We start from the raw sequence: 26,819 nt of genomic DNA, 5'->3' as shown, positions 1-26,819 counted from the left end.
AGCTACAACAAACGACCGAGGGCGCTTCCTTCTTCCAGGTCAGGTCACTCAGACACTGTGGTCTCGGTGAACTCGCTCTGAGCTTATCAGGGCTCAGTAACAGAATTCAATGAGAACAGTCATGGAAAACTGTGAAATCTTCAGGCATGAAAAATACCCTTCCATAGGAAATCAACAGTCAGCAACGGAAGTGCTAACGTCAAATGCTGTTTTTTCCTGACGCATGAAAGATAAAAAATCAGACCTCACCTAGGACTGGCTGGCCTCTCCTGCCAGTGACTTCAAGATAAATCCCATTCTTCTTCTCCCTCTTCCCCAGTATGATGTGATCATGTTAAACTGACGTTACATTAGCCACAAATTTGAATTCTGGAATATTATAGAAGAAGCAAAGTCATCTTTCTTTCTACACAGAGTAAAACCTGTTTGTGGGGCACCAGGTCTCCTAAACCAAGCATGCATTTGCAGGTAGCCCATCAGCCGTCTATGTGTGTGTAGACATCTGGAGCCTAGCCCAGGCTTTGCCAATGATCCACTGTATACACCAGGTCCTGGCTCGCTATGCATCGCTTTCCTCATGGACAAGATGATATTTTTTTTTTAAAGATTTTATTTATTTATTCATGAGAGAGAGAGAGAGAGAGAGAGAGAGAGAAGCAGAGGGAGAAGCAGGCTTCCCCACTGAGCAGGGAGCCTGATGCGGGACTCGATCCCAGGAGCCTGGGATCATGACCTGAGCCAAAGGCAGACGCTTAACCATCTGAGCCACCCAGGTGCCCATGGACAAGATAATATTTTAAGACGTTTTCCAGCTCTTTAAATAATTAGAGTTATGCCTGAGTTTAAGTTTCTGAAATTAGGTAAAATTAGTTCTCTTCAGTGGCCTCATTACTTTGTTCAAAATAATTTACTTAAAAGTTTTAAATTATTAAAATTCAAATTTGTTAAACTCTGAATTAATATTTTTAAAAAAATTCTCAAACTGGAGGGGAAAAACCACCACCTGGGACAGACTACTTGGGGCATGACTGTGTGCGCTGAACTGTTGACTGTTTTCTCTATTGTGTTCACAGAGGGGACCCTAAAACACACACACACACACACACACACACACACACACACACACACACACACACACACACCGGAAACCCCAACTAACCCCAACTTACATGACTGTGTGCGCTGAACTGTTGACTGTTTTCTCTATTGTGTTCGCAGAGGGGACCCTAAAACACACACACACACACACACACACACACACACACACACACACACACACACCGGAAACCCCAACTAACCCCAACTTTCAGGAAAGCTCTAGTAATGGGTAATCTGCCCAGTCCCTGTACTTATTCCTTTCTTCCACACTGTAAAATCTCTGACATCAGAATGCTTCCACCATCATGAGATAAGCATTGTGTCTCAGTATGACTGCTGGTGTCTCTCTCCTTAGAGAACCACGTAATCTTATAACGGGTAACACTGTAGCTTCAGAACAAGGGCCTCAAAGCATGGCAAGAAAACTTTATGGGAAAATAAAAGAGCAAGCACCACAAGGAGCCCAAAACCTGTACTACTTCAAATTACTTGTGTACGGAAACCCCACGGTATTTCACCAGAGGCAGGATCTAGTTCCAAACAAAATGAACAAAACTGAAAAATAAGTTACAGACTGGGAAGAAATAAATGCGATACATTTAACAAGGAATCTGCTTCCGTAACAAACTAAAATATTCCTTCAAACCAATTTTAAAAAATTCAGTAACACAGCACAGGCTGGGAAAGGGATTTGGGGTGATACACATAGTCAAGAAATATGGAAAGATGATCAACCTCCAGTGAAAACAGGGAAATGCAAAGAACAACAAGGTGAGATCTCCATCATCACCACCAGCCTGTCAACCATGAGAACACAGTGACAGTCGGGGTCGTGGAGGGACCTGGACACAGGGCGTCTCAGAGGATGGGGAAGTGCACACTGCAAACCCTTCCGAAGGCAGTTTGCCATTTCCCACAAAATTTAAAGTGCATAACCCTTAACCATCACCTTAATTTTTAGCATTTATCCTAGAAAAATATGTATGCACCAAACAGGCCCACTTAGGAGATTCCCTACAGCTTCTTGTAAAGCAAAAAACAAAACAACTTAAACATTCATCAAAATGGGAATGCTTATGTGCAATATAATAAATCTGTCCTAAAGAATACCATGCAGCACACGAGGAATTTGAGAAAGAAGACAGAGGATCATAGGGGAAGGGAGGAAAAAATAAAGCAAGACGAAACCGGAGAGGGAGACAAACCATAAGAGACTCTTAATCTCAGGAAACAAACTGAGGGTTGCTGGAGTGAAGGGGGGTTGGGAGGGATGGGGCGGCCGGATGATGGACATTGGGGAGGGTGTGTGCTATGGTGAGTGCTGTGAATTGTGCAAGACTGTTGAATCACAGACCTGTACCTCTGAAACAAATAACATATATGTTAATTAAAAAAAAAAAAAAGAATACCACACAGCAGTTAAAAGGTAAATTTAAATGCATTAAAACAGCCACATTTCCAAGAAGGAACTTTAAGATACACAAAGCAAGTCACAGAACGATGTGAATGGTGCAATCGCAGTATTGTAAGAAGCAAAACAACGTTAGTGCTTACGTGTGTGTATAAACGCATTAAAATAACCATAAGATATACTCCAAAAAATTAACGAGACGATCCTTTAGGAAAAGGATTTTTTACTCTCAGTGTTATTCTACCCAAATGTCTCATATTACTTACACTATTAAAAAACCCCACAATTTATTATCTGAAAATGAATTATTTTAAACTGACCATCCATGCAGGTGAGGAGCTGGGCTACAATTCTTCGTTCCATGTCTTTTGAAGCAACTTCTCTCTTGGGGGTAATAGCGTCAATTTCATCAATAAAAAGGACACAGGGTGCGTTTGACTGGAAATAAAAATATCACAGAAGACAATCATAAAGATATTCCCCACACTGCAGCATAGTTTAGTCTGTATGTTTTAAAGAATCCTGTAGTCTGCGGGTCGTTCAGCAAACGAGCAGCGCTCAAGAAGGCAGTTCCCAGCGTTATCACTTCTGCTTTCATCGGACTTAAGATGCTGCATAGAGGACGGTGAGAGACTGCACACAGGCTACCACACTTCGAGCCCTCTCATCCACCCGCACTTTGCGGTGAGCAAGTCACTAAAATTCTTTCGTCAACGAGCCATCTCCTCGATGCTACGAGGTACAACCAGTGAGTGAGCACACACTCAGCCAGAGAACCAGCAGCGGCCATGAGGACTGCAATGAGGAAGGAAGGGAGGGGAGTCCCCGGTACTGCCGTGTGGACGATGAGCACCTTCCCCGTGCGTGTTCTTCAAGGCGCAGACTGGACAGAGTGGAGACAGGAGGTTTAGACAGAAGCACTAACTACCGGGAGCAGAGCCACGGTGGCCAGGGGCTGGAGAGGGAAAGCGCGGGTCGGTGGCCCGAGAGCATGCATTCAGGCTGGGGAGATGCTGGGGGTGACGGTCACACAACGCATGAGCATCTTACTACAATCACAGAACTGTACTCTTAAAGATGTTTAAAGTGGCAAGTTTAACATATTTTACCACAATAAAAACAAACAAAAAGAGAGGAGGATCAGTTAACATGAAAAATTTAAATAAAATATCAAGAGATGCAATCACCAGCATGCTCATTCCTAGTTCTTCAGTGACACTGATCAAGCTAAGGGTCAGACTCTCAACCCGGCTAAGGCGTCTCAACACCACGGGGACCACGGCAATTTATAGGGAAGATCTGGCCCGCCACTAGCCGGCTCGCTTCCCAATCCTCCTGGGAGGTGATGACTCGGGCACGGGAGCAGCGAGGACTGCTCCAGACAGCACCCAGGTATGTCACAGACAGCAAAGGAGACGGGGGCGAGCACAACAGTATCTACCCAGGACCGGAAAAACTCAGTGAGAAAAAGAGTAAGAAAGTAAGTGATGGTCATCAGAATTCAGCCGGAGGAAAGCCTACAGTTCTCAACAAACAACCACGTGATCCGCTTGGACCGTTTGTTCTCTGACCCACACCCAAGCGTGCTCTGTTTCATCAAGTAACAGGGACTGGTAGAGAGGGGCAGACCCTGTGTTTACTGAGCATCTGCTGTCACCCGCGTTTTAACAGCAGGAATTACAGTTAGGATAAAATCGGATCTGTAATTTCTCTGGTAACAGGATTTTCTTTTCACTGGTTCAATTAGGCAAACAGAGAAGAGTTTATCCTGGCATTTCTATGGCTGCTTTTATAATGCGATAATCCTAAAGATGAACAATTTTCACACCACTTACAAGTCATTTGCTAAACTTAATTTGGGGAAAGTAAAAGTGAAAGGAAATACCACCAGGATAATCTATTTTCAACACATAACCAGTGGCTATGACAGCCCGAACTCCTTGCCAATTACAGTTCTGCCTGATTGCAGATTCAACAGATCAGTATGGCCAACAGTCTGTACCGTGCATCTACTTTAAGTATTTAGCCATCACGAGCTCTCTGTCATAACCATGGGTGACCTGACCCGACGTGGGTTGGACTCACCACGGCCTGCTCAAACAGCTCCCTCAGCTTCTGCTCAGACTCCCCAGATACTCCGGACACAATCTCTGTGGCAGCTACTTTCAGAATCGGGAGGTCCAGTTCCTGGATAGAAATACGTGAAAGAATGACCACTTTGTGAGAATTTATCTTCCCTACCTGTTCCTCATTCATCCCTCTCTCAAAATTTTTGTTTTTTAAATATTTTTTTTTAAGATTTTATTTATTTGACAGAGAGCACAAACAGGGGTAGTGGAAGGCAGAGGGAGAGGGAGAAGCAGACTGAGCAGGGAGCCCAATGCGGGGCTCGATCCCAGGAGCCTGGGATCATGACCTGAGCCGAAGGCAGACACTCAACCAACTGACCACCGGGGGCAACCCTCAAAATTTCATCTTTAAATGCCCAATTTTCTGAGAAACTTCATCTTTTGTGTTGGTCTGATGAGAAACATTATTTAAAGATCTACAGTTTTAGGTCTTGAGACCAGGACCCTGAGATCATGATGTGAGCTGAAGGCAGACGCGTCACCGACACGGCCCTCAGGCGCCCCGGCCACTTGTTTTTACTTTACTGAAGGCACTGTGCAACCCTGTTGTCAACTCTTCTGAGTAAAGCATCTTGACTCTCCAGAGATAGGCTCCCCCTGCTTAGAACAATTCCAGTTATTTCTTTGCTGGAAAGGATCAGAGGGGTCCTGACACAGTTGTGTCCCACTGGCCCGACTGGCACGTCTCACCAGGCGCCCAGGGAAGGAGCCTGGTACCCATCAGAAGACGGGCTCCCGAAGTGGAGGGGCAAGTGCCACTGCTGCCCTCCCCCCCCCCGCGCCCCCCCCACCCCCGGCACACACGGCACCCAGTGTGCTCGTTCTGCTCCTACCCATCCTGAAAATCACCGTGTCAGCCACGGGCGTCCCACGGAGACACTGCCTGCGTGCTGCACCCCGAGTCCCCCACTCATGACCACCATGACTGCGGATGTTTGCTTGGGTGATGTCTGCCTCACGTGGCCTCTCCTACGAGACTGGGTTTGCTGCACTCATCACAGTTTCAACGTCTGCCAGGCGGCGGTCACACAACCGTTTACTCAACAAAGGAACAAATGAGGCAAATCCATCAGTTCTCCTATAAGAACAAGCTCCCTGCACAGAGCACTAACCTATTTGTCACTGGTATAAAATGCTCTTCTTCAAACTGCAGTCACTTGGACGTTGTGCATTTTACCACCCAACAGAGTTTCTTAAAAATCTGATGGGACAAAAATACAAGATGGCTACCTTTTCATTTTGCCACCTAAGTATGATCACCATTTTAGAAAGGCTATTTTCACACTAAAAAGTACAAGAACATGGGGTGCCTGGCTGACTCAAGTCAGTCAGTGTGTGACTCTTGATCTCGGGGTCATGAGTTTGAGCCCCATGCTGGGTGTAGAGATTATTTAAAAATTAAGAAAAAAAATCTGAAAAAAAAAAAGTGTAAGAATATGACTCAAATAGAAATTTTGAGTAAATTTAGTTCTGGGGAAAAAAAATACAATCCTTAGTTTTCTCATTTACTGCTGCTGAGAACCACTGGCTTAAAGGGAAAGAGAAGTAACTGAAACAAACTGTGTGTTGCAAGAAGGGTGTTTAGGCCACATCACCTTGCTTCCCACCCAGCCCCTGCCGTCTAAATAACTGACTGCTCTGAAGCAAACAGCATCTCACGAATGGCAGCAGGATGGGCAGAAATGCAGAGGGGCCAGTCCTCCGGAGAACATGCCACGTCTGGTTCAAGCTGACTGAAGAGGAACAAGGACACACGGAACAAAAGCAACCGCAGCAAAGGCACGCGGGCAAACCTCACCCCGGCAACAGCGTGTGCCAGCAACGTCTTCCCGCAGCCTGGCGGCCCGTGAAGGAGGACTCCGCGCGGCGGGGTGGCACCCAGGTGGTGGTACACCTCGGGGTGACGCATGTGGATGAGCATCTTGCACACCTCCTGGAGGGACCGGACAGGAAAGAAGTCTTTCTCGGCCCAAGAGGAGAAAGAATCCGCGTGGAAGGAAACAGTCTATTCTTTTGGCAAGTTTGAAGCCTGGTCTGAAGCCCAGGTCTGGTGCCTAACGGACTCCGGCAGGAACCTCTCCGCGCCCCCTCTCCCAGCTGTCATAACATCTACCTCACAGCCTTGCAGACGTGACGCATGGTTAACTGGAACAGAGCAGACGCTAAGTAAACAGTAACCGTCACTCACTTCTGCTAAAGCAGTATCACCCACAAAGCACCCATCTTCCACACACCGTAATTCCAGTGGTGGAAAAGTGGAAGGTGGTACTCTTCCTTTACCCCTCAGCACCCTGAAGGTACAAGCCAGGGTTGCCCTTCTCCCCTCACCCAGGCTCCTTTCCACCCCCAGTTCCTACCAGAAACGAAGCGGCAATAAGCTTATCCAAGTAAATTCTGCACTCAAACTAACCTTTAACGTCGTATCATTGCCTCCAACATCTTCAAACTTCACCTTGGAGACTTGTAACTCTAGCCCCTTGGCTTTAGCTGGTACACAAAACAGGAGATGGAAACATTTAGTGATTCAGTAGTAATTCAGAGTCCTATTGAATAATGTGTAAACCGAGGTCTATGGGTCACCGAAGGCTTTTCTTATAGACATTGCTGCACACGGTAGGTACCCTAAGCACAAGGGCTGGAACTGAGGACGCCGCTCCCGAAGCCCATCCCACCCCCACCCCCCGGCCCCCAGGACTCGCGGCTCACCTTTCCGCTGCAGGACAGCTTCTATTTCTCCATCTGCTTCCTGAAGGTCTTTCTTGCTTTTGCTTCCTTTGCTCTTCAGCCTGACTTTCCTTTTTTCACTACACTCCAGAACAGAAGCATCTTTGGGATCCTGGAAAGAAAAGAAATTTCAACATGCCTTGCTTGATATCATAATACCAGTGATGTTTTCTTCAACACAGGCATGACTGAAAATAAAGCATTCCCAGCCGGGCACTGGCACCTATGCCCAACCTCCGTGCTCAGGCGTGGTCTCTGCTGTGGATCAGCCTTCTTTTCCGGAGCTGAAAGCTCAGTTTCTATCCCGCAAGTGAAAACTTCCTTTCCAGACTCTTCCAGTTAGAATTAACCTCTTACTCATACTCCCAGAACACTGAATTTGCAAGTGCATGATAGCCTGCCACGATCCACCTTGTATGTGAGCACTTCTGTGTCTTTCACGGAACTGTGAGCTTCTGGAGATGAAACACTAATGTTCATCTTGTACTTCTCACTAAGCCTTTCGCCAGTGGGTCTTCATGTGATGTCTGATGAATCACTAAATTAAACGGGACCACGGAGCTGCTTTGAAAGCCATAAAAAAGTATGATTCAACGTTAAGAGTCAAGCTGTTTCCTTAGCCTTTGCAATAACGTTCTCTAAAAACAGATGATTAGGGCGCCTGGGTGGCTCAGTTGTTAAGCGTCTGCCTTCGGCTCAGGTCATGATCCCAGGGTCCTGGGAACGAGTACCACAACGGGCTCCCTGCTTGGCGGGAAGCCTGCTTCTCCCTCTCCCACTCCCCCCGCTTGTGTTCCCTCTCTCGCTGTGTCGCTCTCTGTTAAAAAATAAGTAAAATCTTTAAGAAAAATAAAAAATAAAAACAGATTATTAATGTAGAGATTTGGAAAAGGCCCATTAATAATTCAAAAAGAGAAAGGTTTTGCCAAGTCAAGTCTTGGTTCTTGGAAACCACTTACACTGGCGTTGTCCAAGAGAAACACAATGCCACCTACATCATTTTAAATATGTTCTACTAGCCACCACATTTAAAAAAGGGAAAAAGCAACCAGTGAAATTAAGTTAGTATTTAACCAAACATATTCAGAACATTATCATTTCAACATATAATCAGTATAAAAAATTGAGAGGTCTTATATTGCTTTTTAATAGCAAGTCTTCAAAGACCACATACTTTATGTACTTTATGTCTATAGCACATCTCAACTCAGACACTAAATTTTTTTTTTTAAGATTTCATTTATTTTTTTGTCAGAGAGTGCACACAAGCAGCAGGGGGAGCAGCAGAGGGAGTGGCAGAGGGAGAAGCAGGCCTCCCGCTGAGCAGGGAGCTGGACAGAGGACTCGATCCCAGGACTCTGGGATTGTGACCTGAGCCGAAGGCAGATGCTTAACGACTGAGCCACCCAGGCGCCCCTCAGACACTAAATTTTAATGGGAAATACTTAACTTGTATCTAGTTTTCATAAAATTTACAGCTGAAAGAGTAGATTCACATATCCAAGTTGTTCCAAACATACTCAGAAGTTTTATAATAACTGAACTGACCATTATTTTATAAATTTAAATTAAAGATTCAGTCCCGGGGCACCTGGGTGGCTCAGTCGGTTAAGCGTCTGCCTTCGGTGCAGGTCATGATCCCAAGGTCCTAGGATCGAGTCCCACATTGGGATCCCTGCTCAGCGGGGAGCCTGCTTCTCCCTCTCCCTCTGCCCCGCTGCTTGTGCTCTCTCTAATAAATGGATAAAATCTTTGGAAAAATAAAAATAAAAAAATTCAGTCCCTCATTTACACTAACCACATTTTTAATGTTCAAGAGCCACACATGGCTAGCACTTACCACACTGGACAGTGAGCCCCAGGGGCGTCCTCAGGGACTATCGTGGGACAGATTACTGTGAATCCTCTCATTCTGTCGGGCGTTAAAAACTAAAGGTTGGTGCCCAGTGTGTTCACTTTGTGGTAGTTCATCCAGCTTTACTTTTATGTATGGTACAGTTCAACTTAGGTTAAAAAAAAGGGTGTCTACTAATTCTGTACACTTTTGTGGTGTACTCATTTGTGCAGGCCCCCTCAAAGCATTACTTAAGCCCAAAATGAGCCATACGCTGGTTCAGCGCTAACTTCCCTTCCTCCAACAATGACCAACCTTCTGTAACACATACCCAAGGTACCTGTTCTTAAACTTGCACTGGTAAGTGCACCTTGGAAGGCTCATCAGGCACTAATTCAACAAACTGACAACTACATGTCAGATACATTTTATTATTTTTAAGATTTTACTTATCTTAGAGAAAGAGAGAAAGCACACACATGCATGCACGAATGGGGGTAGAGGGAGAGAATCTCAAGCAGGCTCCACACCCAGTGCAGAGCTCTATGCTGGGCTCGATCCCAGGACCCTGAGATCATGACCCAAGCCAAAGTCAAGATTCAGACTTTCAACCGACTGAGCCACCCAGATGCCCCGTTAGCTGCATATTAGCCAGGGAGACATTATTAAACAAACCAAAGGTCCTGGTCCCCTGAAGCTGACGTTCTAGTGGAGAAAGTCAAAGAAAAAAACCCAAATAAACAATTACACAGCAAGTTCTAAGTGATCCTAACTGCCTGACAAAAAGGAGATGAAGCAAATGGTATCCAATGACGTGGTATTTCACACATCAGGAAAGGACGCTGCCAAGATTCCAGGGAAACGAGATGTGAGTCACAGGAATCTGGGGACAGTTCCAGACAGAAGCACAAGTGCACAGGCCCAGGTGAGCGTGCGTGGCATGTTCGAGAAACAAATCAAGGCCATGGCAGCCGAGGAGATGACTGAGGAGACAGCAGGGCAGCTGCGTGCACACGGCTTTGATATTAGACTGAACAAAGCCATTTCTAATACATGAATGAGAAAAATCTGACTTGTAAAAACAACATCTATGGGGCGCCTGGGTGGTTCAATCTGTGAAGCATCTGCCTTTGGTTCAGGTCATGATCCCGGGGGCCTGGGATCCAGTCCCGCATCAGACTCCCTGCTCAGGGGGGAGTCTGCTTCTCCCTCTCCCTCTGTGCTCTCCCTCTCTCTAATAAATCAAATCTTAAAAAACAAACCAACCAACCAAAAAACGACATCTGTGTGTGGAGAATAAAGTGAGGGGAGATTACTTCAGTAGTTAAGGCTTGGACTTGGATAGTAACGGTGGCAGTAACAGGACCTGCCCATGTTCTCTGTGTGCTTCCAAATCCCCACGCCCTTCATGAAACACAAGAGTCTGCTGATGCTACATTCAGGAAAAGGGGGTAATGTGCTCCAACTACTTAGGGCTAAATTCTACAACAAAAATACCTCTATCTCAGATCCTGGCTTCTTGTGATTACTCTTCTCATCTGTCACGTCCATCTTTCCACCAGTCCTGTCGATAAACCACCCTCCCTCAGAACCTCTGGCCGGGGTCTTCAAGGGGATGGAGCCTGTTCCGGAAGGTGTCCACGGGGTCGAGCCAGTGGTTTCTCTGGGCTCCATCTCAGGAGTCCTTGAAATGGATTCAGGATGTCCTCTCCGATATAAGGAGAGCAGGGAGTTGTTCATGTGATTTGCTGCCTGGCAGAAACATGACGTCAGCATGAATTCCTCACAGGTCCTTGTGGAAAGCTGGTTACCAGTACATTGGCACTTCCCACAGTTTCTCTCACAGCATTTCAGCCGGAAAACACCGGGGTCCACAATAAGACGCTTCATCAAACATTTACTGTTCATAAACAATGTCCCCCCTTCACCTTAAGTTAATGCACCAATTCATACATGGAAGTTAAATAAAACCAAGTAAGTAAGCTCGCTTTTACAAAGTACAACAGAACAGGTATAAAAATGAGCTGGTTGTCAAGGAGAGTCACTACTAGCCCATCAAGTCAATACTGGATCAGAATAACTCGTTATCATCCTGACTTTGTTAATAAATTAAAAAAACTGAATTACACCATTGGGGAAAAAATAGAGTAAGTTACAAATCATCTAGCAGGGGCGCCTGGGTGGCTCAGTTGGTTAAGCGACTGCCTTGGGCTCAGCTCAGGTCATGATCCTGGAGTCCCGGGATCGAGTCCCACATCGGGCTCCCTACTCAGTGGGGAGTCTGCTTCTCCCTCTGACCCTCCCCCCTCTAGTGCTCTCTCATCCTCTCTCTCTCAAATAAATAAAATCTTTAAAAGAAAAATCATCTAGTATATTATTTCTACATTTCCCTTTAATTGAAACCTACTTCTTGGCAATGCCAGCCCTTTGGTAGAAAATGTATCCTTTTCTCAATTTTTATTGTTAATTCCCCTTTCTCTTCCCATGTGCCCTTATTTCTGGCCACTCTCTTCCCTTTTTTCCCTATGAAATAGGCTATAAACACAAATACTGAAAAGATAGCCATCCAGAGATTTCTTCAACACTATACACAGGAAGTATTTAATTACTTATTGATGGAGATGTTCAAAGTCTCTGATTCTATTCCACATTGATTTTTTTAAGGAGGGTTCATAATAATTTAAAAAAAAAAATCAAAGTTGGTCCATTAAATGTCTGGCTTACCTGTGTATCTGGGTAGTCTTCCATATTTGAATCATCATCTGAATAGCTTTCAGTAAACCTCAGTAAGAAGAGGGAAAGAAACATTTTAAAGACTTTTCTCCCACATCCTAAAAAATTACTATCCTAAACAAAAAATATACTAAGGCAAAATATTATGGTGGTTAAAGGTCCAGGCTCTGGAGTTAAGAGAAATCTGGATTCAAAATACAACACTGCTGGTTTCTAGCTTCTACTTAATCTCTGTGAGGATCAGCTTCCCTATCTATAAAGAGTAAGAATAAATAATGTCCACCTTACTGGGTTATTAGAGGATTCAAGAGAAGCTCACCAAGTCCTTAGAGTACATAATAAATGATTAATAAACTGTGGTTATCTTAATGCTAGCAATAAATAAAAGTGAAATGCAAATTCCTATCAGACCCAAGGGTCTCATTAGGAATATCAGATGCCCAAAAAAAGGATATATTCCAGCAGGCCATAATTAAGTAACCGTGTAACAAATTGACAAATTCCACATGACCCAGCCACGTGACCAGGTACAGTTTTCCCAAGTCTGTCCATGAGAAATGAAGGTACAAAGAGGTTTTCATATCATACAGCGAGGAACAGGCATAAATCCTAATAACTACAAACTGAGAATGCAGTCTCAGTTCATCATAACCCACAGTTGATACTGAATAGCTTCAAGTAACTATAGGACCCTGCTACTATTTAATAAAATGTCTTTAGAAAATAATTAAATAAGAAAAGGACTCTTCCTGAGTAAAAAGGTTTATATGAATGTTATGACCCACCTTTATAATTAAGACATGAATTCTTTTGTTATTCATTAAATTCCATTAATATAAGTTTGGGCATTTTTTTTTAAGATTTTTATTTATTTATTTAACAGAAATAGAGCGAGAGCACAAGTAAGCAGAACAACAGGCAGAGGGAGAGGGAGCAGGCGCTCCGCTGAGCAGGGAGCCCAATGCAGGGCTCGAATCCCAGGACCCTGGGATCATGACCTAAGCTGAAAGCAGCCGCTTAACCGTTTGAGCCACCCAGGCACCCCAGTTTGGGCATTTCTAATCAATGTGAAGAAGGTAGATTATTCAATTATTTGGGGAAAAACCCATTCTGCCCTCTGAGTCACACCCTACAAAGTTAATTACAAATGGATTAAAGAGTTAAAGGTAATGCTATAAACAAACAAAGAAAAAGTATAGGCAATTATCCCATATACTCCGGTGATAGGTCTTTCTAAGCACATCCACATCAATCATAAAGGAAAAGACTGACAGATCTGACTAGGTACAAATGCAGAACTTCTCTAATCAAAAGACACTTTAAGGGGCGCCTGGGTGGCTCAGTCGTTAAGCATCTGCCTTCAGCTCAGGTCATGATCCCAGGGTCCTGGGTTTGAGCCCCGCTTCCGGCTCCCTGCTCAGCGGGAAGCCTGCTTCTCCCTCTGCCACTCCCCCTGCTTGTGTCCCCTCCCTCGCTGTGTCTCTCTCTCTCTCAAAAAAACAAGACACTTTAAACAAAACTAAAAGGCAAATGGCAAAATGGAACAGTCTATAATACATATAAAAGGAGATGCTATTTTATACAAAGGAATCTGACAACTAATATGGAAAATTCAAATACCTCTCAAAGAAAAGACAAAACCCATAAGCAAGCAACTAACTGAGGAAACATGAAACAGTCAAATATTTAAACTCACTAGTTATCAAAAAACTACAAATAAAAACATATTAAGGGGAGCCTGGGTGGCTCAGTTGGTTAAGCGACTGCCTTGGGCTCAAGTCATGATCCTGGAATCCCAGGATCGAGTCCCGCATCGGGCTCCCTACTCAGCAGGGAGTCTGCGTCTCCCTTTGACCCTCCTCCCTCTCATATTCTATCATTCTCTCTCTCTCTCAATAACTAAATAAAGTTATTTGATTTTAAAAAAAAATCAATTTTTGCCCATGAAACTGGCAAAGATTAAAGAATAGTACTTACTAGGACCTCAAGGGTGCAGAGAAATGAACTCTTTATACAAAGCTGCTGGGAGTATGAACCCAGGCAGCTTTGTTTGGAGGACAACTCCAAATGTACCAGAAATCTCAAAAATAGTCCTCTAACCCCAAAAACACCACTTCAGGAATTTAACATTAAAAAAACAAAGAAATGTATATAAACATACATGTGTGCTAAAGGATTATTTATTGCACATACGATAGAGCAAAACTGGAAACAACCAAATGTCCACGAATACACAACTAGTTAAGAAAATGATGGTAAATCCACATGAAAAGGCAGCAAAGTGAAAAGGAGCTACCAACACAGATCCTACAGACATTAAAAGGAAAATGAGAGGATATCTTGAAAACTTTATGCCAACGAATTCCACACCTTAGCTGAAATGGACACGTTCCTTTAAAAGTACAATTTAACAATACCAATAAAAGAAGAAAAAGAAAATAGGAAGAGCCCTAGATCTAGCAAAATTGACGGTTATCCAAATCCTCTCCAAAAAGAAGCCTCTGAGCCAAGATGAATTCTAGGTGAATTCTAGCAAACTATTTAAAAAAGAAGTAACGGGGGCACCTGGATGGCTCAGATGGTTAAGCGTCTGCCTTCGGCTCAGGTCATGATCCCAGGGTCCTGGGATCGAGCCCTGCATCGGGCTCCCTGCTCGGCGGGATGCCTGCTTCTCCCTGCTTGGCGGGAAGCCTGCTTCTCCCTCTCCTACTTCCCCTGCTTGTATTCCCTCTCTCTCTGTCAATTAAATAAATAAAATCTTTAAAAAAAATAAAAAATAAAAAATAAATAAATAAAAAGAAAGAAAGAAGTAACGGTAACATTACACTAACTTTTTCGTCAAATACAGACAAAAAACCTTTTACGAACTAATTATTATGAAGCCAGTATAACCCTAATACCAAAACCTGAAGAAGATCCTGCAAAAAAGAAAAAAATTCAGATCAATATGAATACGGACATAACCATGTACCAAAAAAAATAGGAAACAGGATTTTACAATATCTAAGAAGGATAAGATAATACATCAGGACCAAGCAGGGTGTATTCCAGGATGCAAGACTGGCTTAACACTCAAAAAATCAATGTAATTCACCAAATTAATAGAACAAAGGGAGAAAACCACAATGAAATCTTTCATTAAGTGCATAAGAAGCATTTGACAAATGTAATACCCATTCATGATAAAAACCCTCAATATTATTTCTTAAAAGACAAAACTGGTTGATGATACTTTTTTTACATACCAGGCACTGTATCAGGTCAGAGAAAAACAAAGATAACAAGACGGGTCTTTTGCAGATACACACATGTAACAATCTCAACACCTTATGACAAGCATCATAACAAACATCTGTAACCAGGGGTTAAGGAAACATGCAGAAAGGCATCTAAGAAAAGTCCAACAGGGGCGCCTGGTGGCTTAGTTGTTAAGCGTCTGCCTTCGACTCAGGTCATGATCCCAGGGTCCTGGGATCGAGCCCCGCATCAGGCTCCCTGCTCGGTGGGAAGCCTGCTTCTCCCTCTCCCACTCCCCCTGCTTGTGTTCCCTCTCTTGCTGTGTCTCTGTCAAATAAATAAATAAAATCTTTAAAAAAAAGAAAGCCCAACAAAGGCACTGACGTGGCCTCTTGAAGGCTGGGTGGGAGGTCATGGCGGGGAAATTAACACTGGCTACAGAGAGCCACTCATACAAAGGCACAAGAATGTGTCCTCTTTAGGCAACTGTGAGCATTCAGCAGGCCTGAAGCAAAGGTCTGGAGACGTTAGGTAAGTATTACACGCGGCCTGATGGTGATGAAGAGCCACTGAAAATTTTACAAATAGGAATGTAATGTGATTTCGTCCATGGTTAAGAAAAACACCCCCTTGGGGCACCTGGGTGGCTCAGTCGTTAAACGTCTGCCTTCGGCTCAGGTCATGATCCCAGGGTCCTGGGATCGAGCCCCGCATCAGGCTCCCTGCTCCGCGGGAAGCCTGCTTCTCCCTCTCCCACTCCCCCTGCTTGTGTTCCCTCTCTCGCTGTGTCTCTGTCAAATAAATATATAAAATCTTAAAAAAAAAAAGAAAAACACCCCCTTTTTTGTAATCCTTACTCATTATCCTCTTCACCTTGTCTTGCTCTTTTTGCCAGATGTTCATCTTCTAAATCTGTTAGATCCTTAAGTTCTTTCTCACTACTGATTATGTTAAATACTGAAACAAAAAGAAAAATGTCATGAGCTAAAACAACTCTTTAACTTCATGAATAATTCAGCTCTAACACTAAAAAACTCACCTTTTTCTACCTGAATCCTAAAAGCATTTCTTTTTCTTCGACCATAGTCTACACTGAAAAACATAACAAGAATCTTAGTACAGTGGTCTCCACCAACATTTTACCATTAAACTCAATCTAAATTGATCACATTAATTTGCACGAGTACATAAGTATGTCACTGTATTCACCCTGACCATAAACTTATTTGCAAGCAACTTCTGAGTTTACATTTTCAGTACTGTAAATTTTTTTTAAAGATTTTATTTATTTATTTGAGAAAGAGAAGCGAGAGTGAGAGAGCATGAGCAGGGAGGAAGGGGAAGAGGGAGAAGAAGCAGACTCCCCGCAGAGCAGGGAGCCTGATGCGGGGCTCAATCCCAGGACCCTGAGCTGAGATCATGACCTGAGCCAAAGGCAGACGCTTAACAACTGAGCCACCCAGGGACCCCGTAAATTTTTCTTGATTAGAGATGGGGTTACAGCATCAGAAACACTGGCAGCTTGTACTAGAAGAGACAGGAAGGATGAAGTGAAGGAATGCTGCTGGAGTTCTGGGATTCTACAGGATGGGCCATCAGCTGTGGATAGGCTTGACCCTTCAAGGAAAGGGATGAGTGAGATGGGAGGGCTGCTGCCACCACCTTGGGTGCAGGGGGCCCAGGTCCAGGGAGTGGCACTGTCTCCTCCTCAGATCCAAAGGGCAGGTGGCGATCCTAGTGGGCCCACAGGACAGAGCACTGAAGCAAAGTAATCCAATACAACTGGTGTTTCTCTAAGAGTAAGAGGGGCGCCTGGATGGCTCAGTTGGTGGAGCACGCGACTCATTTCAGGGTTGTGGATTTGAGCCCCACACTGGGTGCAGAGATTACTTAAAAATAAAATCTTAGGGCGCCTGGGTGGCTCAGACGGTTAAGCGTCTGCCTTTGGCTCAGGTCATGATCCCAGAGTCCTGGGATCGAGTCCCGCATCGGGCTCCCTGCTCAGCAGGGAGTCTGCTTCTCCCTCTCCCTCTGCCTCTCCCCCTGCTTGTGCTCTCTCTGTCTCTCTCGCAAATGAATAAATAAAATTAAAAAAAATAAAATCTTAAAAAAAATATGAGTAAGAGATTAGGATACAGACAGACGCATGGAGGAAAGACCACGTGAGGACACAGGGAGAAGAGAGCCACCCGCAAGCCAAGGAGAGACCTCAGGAGAAATCAACCCTGCCAGTGCCTTGATCGATTGCTGACTTCCTGCCTCCACAACTGGGAAGCCTTACACTTCTGTTGTTTAAGCTCCCCCGCCTCTGGTACTTTTTTATGGCAGTCCTAGCAAACTAGTATACGAAGAAAAAAACAGAGACTCTGATATACACAAAGTGGTGATAATTCATGGATTGAGGTATTAGGAAAGGTGGTGTTAGAGCACAAGAGAAAAACTAAATCTGTAGGGGGAAGCCTGGAGACATTTCGAGGTAGCCAGGAAGCTCAGGGAGATCATGCCTGACGGTTTTAATTCTTTAATGAGACAGGAAAAGAGGCCATACTCCTGATCAGACTGTAAGGTACTGAAAGGGAAGCAGCCATTCCCCTTAGTAACAAGGACAACGCCTTGCATATAACAGGTAATTGATAAGTCTTCAGTAAACTGAATTCTAAACTTATGCACTAGTGAATGAATGTCAGCAGCGATTAATATCCATTGGAAATCTGGGCAGGATGGAGACTAAAAATAAAGGCAAGAATCTAGAGATTACATCTCTTTACCTGTACATTCTTTGTAAATCAGATGCTAAGACTCCAATGTCCACGTATTTGCCACATTTGTTGCTGGTGAGGTACTAAAACAGAAAACATGATAAACATTCAACACTCAGTGATTTTAATCAGAGACTGAGCTATTCAAACATGTTATACTTTAATGTAAACATTATTAAGTATATCAGAAACATAAAAAAATCACTACATAATTATCAAGCCTGGAATCAGAGAATTTAATTAACATTACCAATCACTATAACAGCACAGTAACAATAACTAGAGTAGCTATAAGGTAGTAAGTGAGGGCTTATTATATCCTAAATTCCCAAATACGCCAGAACAAAGCACTAAGCTCACAAGGGCATGAAGGGCTATTTACATCGGAGGGAGCAATATAATATTTGCCACCTGTCCATCACTGCAGGAACTTCCAGCCTGAGACAATTCATGGTTCCATATTAAATCCAACCAACCCATATTAAATCACCTCTTGATGATGTCAGATCTTTGCAAAACTGGGTTTTCAGCAGTTACCATTAAGTAAATCCCTTGAAAAATTTAATATGGAACAGGAAATGAGAGGGTCAGCGTTAATCTGACACAACGGGCACACAAACCCCATTCGTTCGTGTGATTATTTAAGAATGAAACCAACTGGGGCGCCTAGGTGGCTCAGTTGGTTAAGCGTCTGCCTTAGGCTCAGGTCACAATCCCAGGGTCCTGGGATCAAGCCCCGCGTCGGGCTCCCTGCTCAGCGGGGAGCCTGCTTTTCCCTCTCTTGCTCCCCCTGCTCACTCTCTCTCTCTGTGTCAAAAAAAAAAAAAAAGAATGAAACCAACTATATTAATTTTCCTTCAATTTTTATATATCATTTTTTCAAAAAGCTACTAAGTTATTTGGATTAAATAATCAGGAAGCAGCTTAAACCTAACTACTTAATAAACAGACCCAGTAGGTACTCCTTGGCCTGGAGGCACCATGAAACACTCTCGAGAAACTGAGGGCTCCATGCACCTGCTGCAGGGCCTCTGACACGTTCTTCTAGCAGCATGCACAGTCCCACGAGGGATGTCGGTTTCCCCACCTCTCAAGAGACTTTAAAAGGCTACTTACTTACTTGGCAGCACGAAAATTATAGGGCCAGATTTCAAACCCAGAACGTCTACCAACTTCCATGGTTGAAGGCTTGCTGGTCATCCAGTCAAGGCATGCCTGACTTCAGACAGCAGTTTCTTCTCAAGAGTCCCTAATGCAGGATAATGGTCTCGGCATAAATGCCCCAGTGCCAAGAGACCAGGTATCCAAAGCAAACTGTTCTAGCGAATCTTCCCCTTCTCTGGATTCCTAGAGCATGCTGTCATTTACTACAGTTAATTCTGAATTAGACATATTTGTATACATCTCATATCCGCTACAAGTCAAACAGTTCCTTGATGGCAGCAGAAATATAACCACTTTAATCTGCTACATTTGGGGGTGGTCTGTTATGTAGCAATAAATGATATGCTAGTTAAAAGTCGACAAATGTACTACTTGTGGGAAAAGCCCTAAAATATACCAATAAGTGAAAAAAACAAGCAGTAGAATAGATGCAGATGAGCCTGTTTGTGTGTATATATATATATATATATATATATATAAGTGCGTACACGCATACAAAATTTTAAGGTAAAATAGGAACTCGGCGTGGTTACCCCTACAGAAATGAAGATGAAAGAATGCTTTCTTTTCTTTTATGCCCTTCTGTCCCTTCTATTATCATTTTCATAATGAGCCAAAGCAAAAGCAATAGAGAAAAACAGATAATGTCAAATGGTGAAGAGCTGCAAAGGGCCACTGGATTCAGCCCTTAGGAATCACTACTGAAGCACCTGTTGAATGAAGTAAAGGAGCTAGTGGTGGGAATATCCAGAGCCAGCTGTGGGCTGGGGAGCGACGGTCCTGTGCTTGGCCTGCCTGAGGTCAGTGTGGTGAAAGCAAGGGGGACAGCAGAAGGAAACAGGAGGGGCGCCTGGGTGGCTCAGTTGGTTAAGGGTCTGCCTTCAGCTCAGGTCATGATCTCAGGGTCCTGGGATTGAGTCCCTGCGTCGGGCTCCCTGCTCAGTGTGGGGAGGCTGCTGTCTCTCCTTCTGCCCCTTCCCCTGCTTATTCTCTCTCTCTCACTTTCAAATAAATAAAATCTTAAAAAAAAAAAAAAAGGAAGGAAACAGGACGAAAAAGTAGACAGGGGCCAGACTATGTCGGTCTCTTTACGATGGGTTTTTCTCTAGATATTCTGGGACTCCACCAAAGGGGTTTTCTGAGCAGGGCCCTGCCAAGCTCCCTTTAAAAGAACCTCCCTGAGGGCGCCTGGGTGGCTCAGATGGTTGACAAGCGTCTGCCTCCGGCTCAGGTCATGATCCCGGAGTCCTGGGATCAGGCCCGCATCGGGCTCCCTGCTCCTTGGGAGCCTGCTTCTCCCTCTGCCTTTCTCCCTCTCTCTGTCTCTCATGAATAAATAAATAAAAAATCTTAAAAAAAATAAATAAGTAAAAATAAAATAACCTCCCTGGTTGCCCTGGGAAGAACAGACCTTAGGTAGAAGTAGAAGCAGAGAGATCAAAGTGGTTTGGGCTATGATGGAGGCATAGTCAGAAAGGAGTACCTGGGTTTGGAGTATATTTTGACGGTAAAGCCAGATAAATTGCTGATTAATTGCTTACAGAAAGCAAAACAAAGGAGTAGTAATGATTGTTAAGGTTTTTGGCTCTGACAACTGGATGGATGGTAGTGTCATTTAATGAAACAGAGAACCCCGAGAAAGGACAGGTTTGTAGGAGTATCAAAATATTCAGTATGGGGACGCCTGGGTGGCTCAGTTGGTTGAGCGACTGCCTTTGGCTCAGGTCATGATCCTGGAGTCCCAGGATCAAGTCCCGCACCGGGCTCCCTGCCCAGCGGGGAGTCTGCTTCTCCCTCTGACCCTCCCCCCTCTCATGTGCTCTCTCTCTCTCTCAAAATAAATAAAATCTTTAAAAAAAAATATTCAGTATGGACATGTTGTGGGAGATACCCATCAGATACTCAAGAGGAAATGTCCAGTAGGCAGCCGGACATTCAAGATGAAATCCACACTGGACACGTGAGTCTTGGAATATACAGATGGTATTTAACGTGAATATATAGGGACACCTGAGTGGCTCAGATGGTTAAGTGTCTGCTCAGTGGGTTAAGTGTCTGCCTTTGGCTCGGGTCATGATCCCAGGGTCCTGCTCAGCAGAGACTCTGCTTGCCCCTCTCCCTCTGCCCCCCCAACTCATGCTCTCTTTCTCAAATAAATAAAATCTTAAAAAAATAAAAAATAAAGTCAATATATATTCTCATTGAATTTATGTTTATATAGTCACATATACTGAATTTTATATTTATAGTAACTTTAGTGACTGTGTAGGTAGCATATAGACTGTTTAAAGGTTTTACACTGGACGAGACCACCTAGGAGGCAGGTGAGAGGAGTATGAGGATAGAGGAACAGCACGGGAGTTCGGGACACTTCCAACACTTCCTTAGAGGTTTGGCAGGAAAAGACCCATCCAAAAAGGAGACTACAGCACTGGCAAAGTAAAAGAAAAAGAGAAAATATAGCTCCCAGAAGCAGCGAGGAGAAATCTCTTCCTCCTCCTAAGACTGCTTGCAGACTGTGCCACTGCAAAACATTTACCACACACCGCTTTCAACAGATGGGTATAAAAATGAAAAACCCTCGGGCAAAAAGCCTATTACGTTGTCAGATCCAGGCCAAGCACCCGCCCCCACTCCCCGCTCCTCGGGGGCTGCACCCGCCCGGACACCGGCTCTTCTCAGGCTGCACCCGCCCCCCTCCCGGCTCCTCCGGGGCTGCACCCGCCCGGACCCCGGCTCTTCTCAGGCTGCACTCGCCCCTGTCCCGGCTCCTCCCGGGCTGCACCCGCCCGGACCCCGGCTCTTCTCAGGCTGCACCCGCCCCCCTCCCGGCTCCTCCGGGGCTGCACCCGCCCGGACCCCGGCTCTTCTCAGGCTGCACTCGCCCCTGTCCCGGCTCCTCCGGGGCTGCACCCGCCCGGACCCCGGCTCTTCTCAGGCTGCACTCGCCCCTGTCCCGGCTCCTCCGGGGCTGCACACGCCCGGACCCCGGCTCTTCTCAGGCTGCACTCGCCCCTGTCCCGGCTCCTCCGGGGCCGCACCTGCCTGGACCCCGGCTCCGGGCATACCCGCCACGGCAGAGGGGCGGCCCGCGCACCGCCCAGGTCCCGGGCCGCGGCGGGCGGCTGGTCCACGCTGGCCTGGGAGCCGCCGAGAAAGGGCTGCGCACAATATTTACCTGCACGACTCGCTGCTTCAGCCTGTTGTCCACGAACCCCGCGGGTCTGGGCTTCATCGCGCGCGTCAGGGCGGCCGCAGCCTGGCCGCAGGCTCCAGGGGGGCCGGGGTCCTCGCAGGGCTGCCCGCGGCGATCGCCGGGCCGGCCGCCCCGCCTGCGCCCGCCCGCCCGCGATCCGCGCCGTCCCCCGGCGCTGTCCCACCGCGAGTGTGGAAAACGCCCCCGAGAACAACGACATCTGCCAGCACCAGACTCCCAGGACTTTATGGGAGTCTTACTTTGCAGGCTTGTCCAGCGGGCCCCGGATGACAAGGACCCCTTTTGAACACGCTCAACTTTATTGTTCTCGCTGTGCAGACACGCGTGCGCGCGCTGGCCGGCTGCGAAGACCTTCCCGGGGTCGCCGCTCCGCCTGGGTTCCTGGGTCGGGCTCCACCCACACCCTGCGCCGTGCAACACGAGTCTCGTCCGAATCTTAACGAACCCCCAACCTAGAGACGCCTGGGACGATGAAGTCGGGGAGAAACTCGGCGCCACCCAGCTGGGCAGGGAGGCCCCACCTGGGCGCCGGGCTGGGCCGGCAGGTGCGCGCAGGTGACCCCGGCGTCCGCCGCGTTGGGAAAGCTGGTCATCTTGCGCGATTTTCCGCCCATTTTCCGCCGCGGTTTGTCGAGCAGGTCCAGGGCAGGATTACAGCTAGACCTAGAAGCTGCCCAGGATTTTGGTAAACGTCCGTATTTGCAAGTGAGGTTTTATTATGCAGTTGAGAAGGCACAAAGGGATAGTTAACGTTAACACACGCCCAGAGCTGCCGGCTTCCGTTTCTGTGTACGTGCTTGGTTCCTCGCGGTTTTCAAGATTCCCGTTTGAGGTTTTATTTGGCTTATGACAACGGTGTTTATTAAGGTTGGAGGGGCGGAGAAGGTGGATTTAGAAGCTGTGAGATGTTAGCACATAACTCAGGATGATGAGGGAGCAGAAGGCTGGCTGAGCACAAAGCTCAAGGCGACACCCTGCAAACTCCTCCCCCCCCTCGCCCCCGGTCCCAGGGTGGGACAAGTGTGACATTCCTCCAGGAAACTCTCGACTGTCTTCTTCTTAATGCCTCGCCAGAGGAAAAAACAACCTTAACTTGACAATGGCAAGGCCTCGGGTATCCTGTGAGTCTTTAACATACAAAAATCCTTTTGAAACCTCCCTTTTTCTTACTTACCTCCCCCAACTCCCAAGTATATAATTGGTCACCCGTCACAACCCTGGGGCAGCAGCTCTTTCTGCCCATGGGTCCTGTCCCCGGGCTTTAATAAAATCACCTTTTTACACCTAAGAAGTCTTATTCTTGGCTGTTGGCTCCGGACCTCACCTCGCCAAAGCTCACCTATATCCCAAAACCACATCAAGGATACCACAGGCTTGTTTTTCCCTCAGAGTTCAGATCACATCACTGCTCTTTTCAATAGTTCTTATCCGTACACTTAATATAGATTCTCACTCTGATATTCAAAACTTTGGTTGACTTGGCTCCAGCTTCATCTCCTACTTCTTCACTGCATTTACTGGGTCAGTCCTGAAGGGCTGCTATGTCGCAGACACTGGTTCAGCGGGGAAGAAACAAGATTCCTGCTTGGAGGAGGCGTCCAGCTCTACCAGAAGGTAATACTTAAACATAGCGCTTGGATTTCACTGATATTTCCTCTTGTCTCCGATGCCCTTCCCGGCCAGTCTGACTTCTCTAGAATCCTAGCTAGCCATCTCGGGTTTGGCCTTTCCCGGTATTTCCCTTTGTTAAAATCTCCACCCACTGAATATTCAGCACAGGTTTATTGAGTGCTTACCTGTTTCAGACCCTGCCCTGTCCTGAATCTTGGGAAGAGCAAAAGAATTACAAGTGTACCTTTTTATACCATCTTTTTTTTATTAGATTAAGTATGTACTTGATTATATTAAACTTTAGCAAAGATTTCCTATAGTAATTAGCACAAATAGAGTCAATGTCTAATAACTGCTTAAGTGTAATTTAATTGTGAGCATGCCAAATGTACCACATGGAATAAAAAGGGGCTGACAGGCCCAGCAGCATCACAATATATATGAAACAGCATACTTTGTTACTCTGTAATTTGTCACGGAACACTATCTACATTTAGAGTTGGTTTCATGGGTGTGTGACCTGTCCCTTCACAAAGGCCTTAGTGCTTAGAAGATCCCCACACTTGGTTTAATGTTCTGCTGTTGCCACCTTGACATTCTTTTTCTTTCTTTCTTTTTTTTTTCTAAGTTTAGGCTAATGGGGATCATCAGTGTCTTTGCCCTGAAATCATCAAAGCCATGTGGCCACTCTAAGAATCTCTTGTGACAAATGGGAGTGCGTTGAGAGGGCCAGAAAAGGGGCCTCACTTATGAACCCCAAGGAGAAGGAAGTATACAGCACCCATACAAACCAGTCCTTGCTTCTCCCTATGGTTTATCTGTATTATGGGTTACAAATGTATTTTTTTAAAACATATTTTGCTTGGGGCGCCTGGGTGGTTCAGTTGGTTGGGCAACTGCCTTCGGCTCAGGTCATGATCCTGGAGTTCCAGATCCAGTCCCGTGTCGGGCTCCCTGCTCAGTGAGGAGCCGCCTTCTCCCTCTGACCCTCCCCCTCTCGTGCTCTCTCTCAAATAAATAAAATCTTTTAAAAAAAATTTTAAAAATATTTTGCTTAATAGTATGCACAAGTGTTTCACCATGAAAAGCACTGAACAGGGGCGCCTGGGTGGCTCAGTCGTTAAGCGTCTGCCTTCGGCTCAGATCATGATCCCAGGGTCCTGGGATCCAGCCGCTCATCGGGCTCCCTGCTCAGCGGGGAGCCTGCTTCTCCCTCTTCCACTCCCCCTACTTGTGTTCCCTCTCTCACTGTGTCTCTGTCAAATAAATAAATAAAATCTTAAAAAAAAAAAAAGCACTGAACATTTTAAATGTGTGGTATGAAATGCACCCTCTTCACTATTATTTTTATTGACCATATTCTTGCCAACTCTAATTTTATTAAGAAATTTAACTCCCTGGGGCACCTGGGTGGCTCAGTCGTTAAGCGACTGCCTTCGGTTCAGGTCGTGATCCCAGGGTCCTGGGATCGAGTCCCACATCGGGCTCCCTGCTCGGTGGGAAGACTGCTTCTCCCTCTCCCACTCCCCCTGCTTGTGTTCCCTCTCTCGCTGTGTCTCTCTCTGTCAAATAAATAAATGAAATCTTTAAAAGAAAAAAAATTTAACACCCTGTAGAATCTTAAACTTGTTCTTTTTGAAAAATTTTTGAATAGCTGTCAAAGAAAGGTATTACTTTTAATAAATATAGTATTCCTCATTGTTCTGAATCAAAAGGATTTCTTTCTTTTTCTTTTCTTGCCACATAGTGTTTCCACCTTGAAATCTTTAATACTTTTTGAACAAGTGGCCCCTTATTTTAATTTTGCACTGGGCAAAATTTGCAAATTATGTAACCCATACCAACCTGAAATACTTTCCAGAATGCCAGCTTCTCAAGGGCGAGCACTATGTTTTTAACCTCTTTACTGCCTCAGGGGCTGCAGGCAATAATTAAAAGTAAGTTAATACTGGGTATCAAAAATGGTATGTTTGAACACTTTCTGCTGGAATTACTTTTAGCAATTACTGCCCTGAAGACAAATTTCCAACAATTCCAGTATACCATACATCCAAACCAAAAAGATGACTGACTAGTACCCTGAGGGCACATGTAGGTCAAGAGCTTCCTGCAATGATGGAAATGTCCTCTGGTCTGTAATGATGCAAAACCCCACCTAGCGGTAGCAGTACATTCCACCGTCTGTTCTTCACACATTCGCCCTCCCAGACTTTAGCTCACCAACAGCCTCTTGGTGGATGGTGCTTTATAATTTGGGTGATCTAGTCCTGACTCAGTCCCGATTTTTGCCTCTTGATGCAGCATATTTATTAACAGTGCAGTAATTTGTGGAAATAAATGAAAATCATCCAAATGAGAACAGGCAAAGACTGTCCAGAGCTCACAACAGCAAGGCGGCCGCCTCCACCACGTTGTGGCAGAGGCTCAAAGGCAGACAGGAGCGGCCAAGCTTTGTGGCTGGAACAGGGGCGGCTTCCGGGGGGGGGGTCCCCAGCTGGAGGCTGTTGGCCTGGGGAAGCTGCAGTATGGCTAACTAGAAGCAGGGCATCCTATGTAAATAGGGCAGTGCATTTTGCTTTCTCCGGCTGGTCCCGAAATGGGAAGTGGGGACAAAAACCAGGGAAGCTGTCAGTTATTAATGGAGTCCTGGCCATTTGTTGGGGCCAGTTGTTACAGGATTTATTGTTGGCCTCCCGGATCGTTTGCTGCAGTAACGGTCTGACGTTCTATGAGCCTGACGACTTCTAGGTAGCAGACTTTCTTCCTGGGACGGATGCTGCAGAGTGTAAGTCACAGCTCTGTTTCTATATAGGGTCAGGCTGTTGTTCATTCGTATATTTGGTTTCTCACCTTGATCTCCCAGAAGGGTCCAGTCTGGACAATAAATGATATGGTCACCCCC

General features: G+C 45.5%; 1 protein-coding gene across 5 annotated transcripts in view; it reads right to left on the bottom strand.

The window, feature by feature from the left end:
* NVL (nuclear VCP like) overlaps positions 1-22,375 on the bottom strand; it is a 99,838-nt gene extending 77,463 nt beyond the window's left edge. For 4 of the 5 annotated variants that reach the window (XM_028111646.1, XM_028111647.1, XM_088017215.1 and 1 more), the window contains exons 1-11: positions 22,268-22,375; positions 17,935-18,008; positions 16,206-16,258; positions 16,024-16,123; positions 11,921-11,978; positions 10,694-10,948; positions 7,345-7,474; positions 7,049-7,125; positions 6,437-6,571; positions 4,595-4,696; positions 2,830-2,947 (exon numbers count right to left, since the gene is read on the bottom strand). In XM_028111646.1, the coding sequence (XP_027967447.1) occupies positions 2,830-2,947; positions 4,595-4,696; positions 6,437-6,571; positions 7,049-7,125; positions 7,345-7,474; positions 10,694-10,948; positions 11,921-11,978; positions 16,024-16,123; positions 16,206-16,258; positions 17,935-18,008; positions 22,268-22,324 (1,159 nt within the window). In that variant the 5' untranslated portion in view covers positions 22,325-22,375. The remainder of the gene's footprint in view (positions 1-2,829; positions 2,948-4,594; positions 4,697-6,436; positions 6,572-7,048; positions 7,126-7,344; positions 7,475-10,693; positions 10,949-11,920; positions 11,979-16,023; positions 16,124-16,205; positions 16,259-17,934; positions 18,009-22,267) is intronic. The other variant, XM_028111649.1, reaches the window with a different exon arrangement.
* Positions 22,376-26,819: the final 4,444 nt, after the last annotated feature.

Source organism: Eumetopias jubatus, unplaced genomic scaffold (genome assembly GCF_037043125.1).
Source record: "Eumetopias jubatus isolate StellerSeaLion01/CBP00866 unplaced genomic scaffold, mEumJub1_p1.0 scaffold_12, whole genome shotgun sequence".
NCBI classification, from domain to species: domain Eukaryota; kingdom Metazoa; phylum Chordata; class Mammalia; order Carnivora; family Otariidae; genus Eumetopias; species Eumetopias jubatus.
Note: the sequence above shows the minus strand (reverse complement) of the source record. Positions and strands in the feature narration are given on the sequence as shown.